General features: G+C 40.9%; 1 protein-coding gene across 1 annotated transcript; it reads right to left on the reverse strand.

Annotated features, from left to right (window-relative positions):
* Positions 1 to 93: 93 nt before the first annotated feature.
* On the reverse strand, positions 94 to 4,499 carry LOC103392485 (melanoregulin). Its single transcript, XM_008329104.3, has 5 exons — positions 3,946 to 4,499; positions 3,334 to 3,526; positions 1,165 to 1,255; positions 925 to 1,091; positions 94 to 782 (listed from the first exon to the last, which is right to left on the reverse strand). The coding sequence occupies exons 1-5, from the start codon at positions 4,017 to 4,019 to the stop codon at positions 711 to 713; spliced, it is 597 nt and encodes a 198-aa protein (XP_008327326.1). The 5' UTR covers positions 4,020 to 4,499; the 3' UTR covers positions 94 to 710.
* Positions 4,500 to 6,035: the final 1,536 nt, after the last annotated feature.

Below are 6,035 nucleotides of genomic sequence, written 5' to 3' on the forward strand. Positions count from 1 at the left end.
CCCCTTCTTCAAGTTCACATCTGTTTCTCCGACTTCGACAGGAACTTTGGCGAGAACAATATCTAGGTCAGAATAAACTCTCTTTACTGTGAGTGTGTGTGTGTGTGTGTGTGTGTGTGTGTGTGAGAACCACGTAGGATCTACAGTAAATGGTCTGCAGTCCAGTAAAAACAAACTGAAAACATCAAGATAATTAGTCTCACTCTCAGTATTAGTATTAGTATCTGTATTAATATCAGTATTTTTGGTTTTTTTTAATCTTTTTCACAGATGTTTGAAAAACTATATTTCCAGACTTGCGTCACTTCCCTTTTCTCATAAAACAACTTTGAAGGAGTGAAAAACGTTTCTTTACTTGTGAATCACAAGTTCCACGATGTGATTCCAACGAACTACATTCAGGGATGTCATGTGTATGCTGCCCTCTTGTGGACAAAGTTGAGAATCACTGTAAAAGAATCAGGATCTTTGAGCTGCTGCTCCGAGAAAAAATACTTTATTAGTGTCAGAGTAAGAAAGAGTTTTTCTTTTTTTATAGAGTTAAAAATATTAAACTGAAAAATATGAACAGAAAATAAATTATTATAATTAACAATAGATTGTTTTTATTTCTTTTTAAAATAAATACAGCCGCCGCGTCGCTCCACAGTAGATTATATTTCCTGGTCTAATCTAAAGTCTGGATGTTTTTCGCTCAGTTTCTCCACGTCTCATTTCTTTGGATATTTTTCCTTGGCCAGTCGGACAAAGTCCTCACCACTGTCCAGTGACACCAGGTAGTCCTGAGAGGACGACGCAGGAGAGGAGGGGAAAAAAAAGTCCAGACGTTAGAAATGAGTAAATTAAATTATTGGAATACAGACAAAAATGATGGCAGAGAAAGATCATGAAAAGGACTCGTCTTAGTATAAAGTACTGCAGTACCATGGTACTGAGGTATCGGTTCTGAGGCCCAGTTCCAGGAGGAAACAGCGAGGTGTGATTCAGCAGATGTGTCAGCAGTTCTGTCGCCTTCTTGAAATGTTCCTGGTCCCGACTGAACCGTCGCTGTTTGTTCAGCAACAACAAGACGTCCACCTCGTTCTGGTACCCTGCAGGAAGGTCCAAGTATTACACTCATGGGTCTTTTTTTATGGTATGATATGACGAGTTCAAGTCTCTCACCCAGCTGCTCCAGGATTTTTTTCCATCGCGATCTGACTTCTCGTTTTGCGTATCGTAAAGTGTGAATGTCGAAATTCAGCTTCTCCCATTCCTGAAGAAAACATCCGAACACAGAGTCAGGCCTGAAGGAGAGCAGTGCATTGTGGGTAGCACGTTGTTAGGCTACAGAGAGTGACGTGTTAATGTTGAAGAAATGACCTCCGTTGTTGACGGAACAGTCGGTTCTCCAGTTCCCCATTGACCAATAAAGGATCAAACGGTAGAAAATGAACGACTTATTAAATTAAATGAAACCTGACCCTGGATCAGTGTCATGGACGGACAAAGACGTCAACAGACCAACGTGTCCTACTTTGGATTATATTAAGTTTATATCAGGCACCATCTTCAAACCGAGGCTAAAGAAGTTAATTCAATATCATCTAATAAATCTCTGTTGGCCTGACGTTTGAATTAGGAATCGTTTAAAAGATGTATTACCACAATACGTCCTCTGTGTCCTCTGTGTCCTCTGTGTCCTGACCTCAGCTTAATCCAAGCACTTTAAACCAAGCTTTTTTCAGTCTTAAATACTAATGTGGCCTGTTTAGTTGAACACAATACTGATGTCCTCGCAGGAATTAAAGAAAGACACAAATAATATCTTCACCATTTGTTTTTGTTGTAATAGCCATCTGCTGCCCCCCAGTGGTACAGTATTTAATTAAATTAATATTTGATCTACCTGACACTGTCGGCTGCAGAGATTAGAAAACACACCGTGTGGCGCTGTGTGACAGATATATATTTTTTATGTTTTCTTCCTGCAGCTTCAGGAGTTTCGACAGTCGTTTGTCTGTTTGCATTTACGAAAACTGGCCACTTGACAAGAGCTTTGTTTTTGATTTAGTCTCAGCTGCGGTCGTCTCTCCTGGCCTGACCCCTAGAGGATCAGTGGTGAAATTAATGGACTTAAAATGGTGTGTTAAAGTTAATATTTTGTTCATTTGATTATGTAGCATCCAGTAGGGGGTGCTCTTCCTTGTATGTGTTTTAAGGACATTAGACATTAGAAGTTCCTGGTACTAACATTATTGCAGTAAAGTGTTTTTATTTAGTACTCGGTTCTTTTATTTATTTATTTATTTATTTTATTATGATCTAAAAGTGGAGGATTCAGACGAGAAGTACAGACAAGTACCAGAGTACACAAACACAGTATTCAGTGTCACTGTGAGAAAAAGTAGTGGGTCACTTATTGAATAAGTAACTGCAGTACAGTGTGTACTGTAGCTACTTTGTTCAGAGCCTTAGACGTAATTGAATTAAAAAACCTTCAGGTAATTGGTCACAGCTGGTTCAGTGTTCAAGACCAGGTTTGAAGGAGTACTGACCAAAGTAAATACTGCCGTTACTCACAAGGTCTGACTTTGAAAACTCCTGATCGAAGTAAACAAACAACTAAGTTACTCCCAAAAAATCCAGGTCACGTTCACTCACGGCTGCTGTGAAGACAAAGTTTCACGACGGGGAATTACTGACTGACTGAATTACTAAAACTCACCACGCAGAATCACATGAGTAATAGAGAAACACAACTTGGAGAAGTGTGTGTTTGACCTGTCGCTTGACCTTTGACCTGTTTTCGAGATCAGCTGATAACGACTGTGTTTGAAGATAGATCTTTGTGTTGTTTATCGTTCTGGAAAAATCTGGAAATCTCTGTTAGAGTTAATGCCGCAGATTCAGAAAATTTTATTCAATATTAAAGATTGACGACGTTTAGTAAAAAGTCCAAAATTAAAGCAAGTTAGTCATATTAATGAGACACGTATCATAACTGATGCCTGATACTTCACTTGGTGTTAAAGCTCTGCTCACTTTCCGGCCAAGTTAACTATTGGTGGAAGTTCATTTAATTATTTAATATAAAAAATAATATAAATCAAATGTACGAGATAAAACCTAAACTTTCAAAGATGATTTGGCACATTTGATATGTACCGCCATCTAGTGGCATCAACAGAAATTTTTAAAAACATTCAACATTCAGCTCAATGAAGTATTGGCGAGTACACAAATAAAAATACCTAAAAATCAGTAGTGCAGTGGCTAATGTGGCTAATGCTAATCAGTCACCGTGGTGATGATGACCCGTCCCGTCACCTGATTGGTTTCTGGTCCACTCACCTCCGTGGCCTTGTCGGTCTTGTCTCTCATGCTGATGAAGGCCTGCAGCTCTCGGTCCGACTCTCGTCTGGCGTCACCGACTCGGAGCGGACCAGAACCGTTCTTCTGACTCTGCCTCTGCTCCTCAGTGTCGCTGTCGCTGGAAACACTGGGTAACAGCTGCAGTGGTCTGGAGCCTGAGGTTCTGTTCACACTGACCACAGGAGCAGAGGTCAAAGGTCAACTCCTAGTAGCTAAATTTGGAGTTATAATTTTCCGTGTTTTCCTCGACGTTTTTCCATATTAATAATTCCATCGTTTGGATTGGTCAGAAGTAAGAACAGGTGTGAAACACTGCCACCTACCTGCTGTTAACGGTCTTTCTCTTCCAGTAACACATTTAGGCATGTTTATTTGTCTTGATTTATCACGATTAATCATGATTAAATGTGATTGATTCACAGTTCCTTTGTGGGAACATTCAGGTTACATTCAGGAGTGTTGATTTATTTCAATCAACCAAAATTAACAGTGATTAATCAGGATGAATCCACAGCTGTTCTGTGAATAATCAGACCATAATCATCAATCATCATATCAACAGTTTTTGCTGCTCGTCCAAATCAACCTCACCGCATGATGGCTGCATTCTCCTCCGAGCTGTACTTCAGGAAGTGGCAGCAGCAGAGGGTAAATTGTGCCCCCATTGGTGGATCCTGGTCTAGTCCGACTTCATCCACACCTCCGTCTGCGGCCTCTTCTTTTCTACTCTCTCTGGAGTTTTTCTGCCTGGACCGGTCCGTCTCTGGACGGTTCTTAACCCGGGGAGCGTCCTAACTTGTTATGACCGTCCTTCCCTCCTTCTCTGTGCCAGTGCTGTGACCTGATTGGCTGCCTGTCAATTACATTACTCATGTGAGTCGGGACGACAGCAACAGACGAGCAACAGTCGGTTTGTTAGGAGAATGAATGGAGCGTTTATGCACAGATTCCTGAAGCAGCGACGGCACCAACACAGGCGTCTCCTCTGGAAAATAACACACTATAAATATGTTTATGTATATGTACGTATGTATGTGAGCCTGGGTGTACACACATATATATGTATATATGCAAATATATACACAAACCCAGTGTCAAACTGGTGATGAAGTCAAATGAGAACCAGTAGTTTTTTTTGTTTTGTTTTTTTTTAACACAGTAAAATGTCATTCTAATAACGGCCACCAGGACGAGATCATTATCGATTTCTAATATCGGCCACCAGGACGAGATCATTATCGATTAGCGATTGAAAAAATAATCCACGTGTATCTGTAGGTTGTGGTGATGACCACAGGGTCCAGACCTCATCACTGTGACTGTTCTTTCAACATGAATATATTTCATTCTTCTCTCTAATCTGTTCGTATCGACTTCTTGACAAAGACATTTTGTCCTAATGACGTCATCAGGAGCAGAGATTCATTGGTGACTGTGACAGTCTACATCTACCTCAATGTTTCAGCGCTTTACGGAACCTTTATATTTATGACGTCACGTCGTGGTTATGAAGTGAACGCTCCGTGCAGCAGGTGGCAGCATTTGTCTATTTTTTAGAAACAGGGAACCAACCATTCTGTGCAACAAGACGTTATTATGATCTCGTCACTGTCAAATGATTAGTAGATAGAAATGTTAATCACAGGTTTGATTGATCAGGATTATTTGATTTATTGATTGATTCTAAAATGTGGAGAAAAAAACCAACTTTTTCCTTTGAATGAAATCTCATCATAAGTTACATTCAAGTAATGTTTCACCGTCTGTGTTCACTTTTCAACCTTCATTTTTGGGACTCCTGGTGGTAAAAGTTGGGAAGTGCATTTGTTCTGCAACAAAAAGTACATAAGTTTGTTGGTTTGATTCCTCAGTGCACTTGTTCTGCAACAAAAAGAACATACAGTACATAAGTTTGTTGGTTTGATTCCTTCTCCTTCTGTTTACAGTATATATATATATATATATGTGTGTGTGTGTGTATATAAAATATATAAAATATATGTCGATACTATATGACCCAAAAAAAAGTCTTTTGACCCACCTGAGGGTCGCGACCCAGTCTTTGAGGAACACTGCTGATATATCTTCACGACTGTGTGAAATCCTAAAACTGATCTTTTAAAAGGCCAGAAACAGTCGGTGAGTGTGTGTGTGTGTGTGTGTGTGTGTGTGTGTGTTTAATTTGATCAGGTCTTCAATGAAAAGAGGATCCAACAGAGCATTGAGTTAAAGCCTAAAAATCCCCTCCATCCCAGCAGCCGCTCATTAAATCAAACTGCTGCCGTGATATTGTTGGGACCTCCAGCACTCATTTAGTCTCCGATCGATATGAAGCCGGTCGCCAAGGCACATAAACCCTGACCGTCGCCGCTCCGTGTGAGGCGGCGCTGTCAGAGGGGGGGAGAAAAGACGGGGGAGGAAGACGGACAACGTCAGGGCGGCGGCACATAAATTCTGCAAACACGTTTCAAGTCATATTTCAGAGCGAGGAGAAATGTTAATGTCAGTGGATACGTCTGTCCAGGAGACGGCACCGACAAGGGCAGCTCAGAAAGTTCTGGAACCGACCTGAAGGAGTTCAGAAAACTGGGAACTGGACTGGTTTGGTTCTGACAGACTGCTGGACAACTTTGGTACTGCACCTCCGAGTGGCTCAATACCTGGTCCACTGACCACGCCCT

This window comes from Cynoglossus semilaevis, chromosome 16, assembly GCF_000523025.1.
Source record: "Cynoglossus semilaevis isolate Cse_v1.0 chromosome 16, Cse_v1.0, whole genome shotgun sequence".
Taxonomy (NCBI): Eukaryota; Metazoa; Chordata; class Actinopteri; order Pleuronectiformes; family Cynoglossidae; genus Cynoglossus; species Cynoglossus semilaevis.

What these genes read in the sequence shown, in the direction of transcription:
- LOC103392485 (XM_008329104.3), bottom strand. Translation starts at nt 4,019, where the DNA reads ATGGGGGCACAATTTACCCTCTGCTGCTGCCACTTCCTGAAGTACAGC. An exon ending in AGACCGACAAGGCCACGGAG is followed by an intron (nt 1,256 to 3,333) that starts GTGAGTGGACCA and finishes TGTTTTCTTCAG; the next exon opens with GAATGGGAGAAGCTGAATTT. An exon ending in AAAAATCCTGGAGCAGCTGG is followed by an intron (nt 1,092 to 1,164) that starts GTGAGAGACTTG and finishes ACCTTCCTGCAG; the next exon opens with GGTACCAGAACGAGGTGGAC.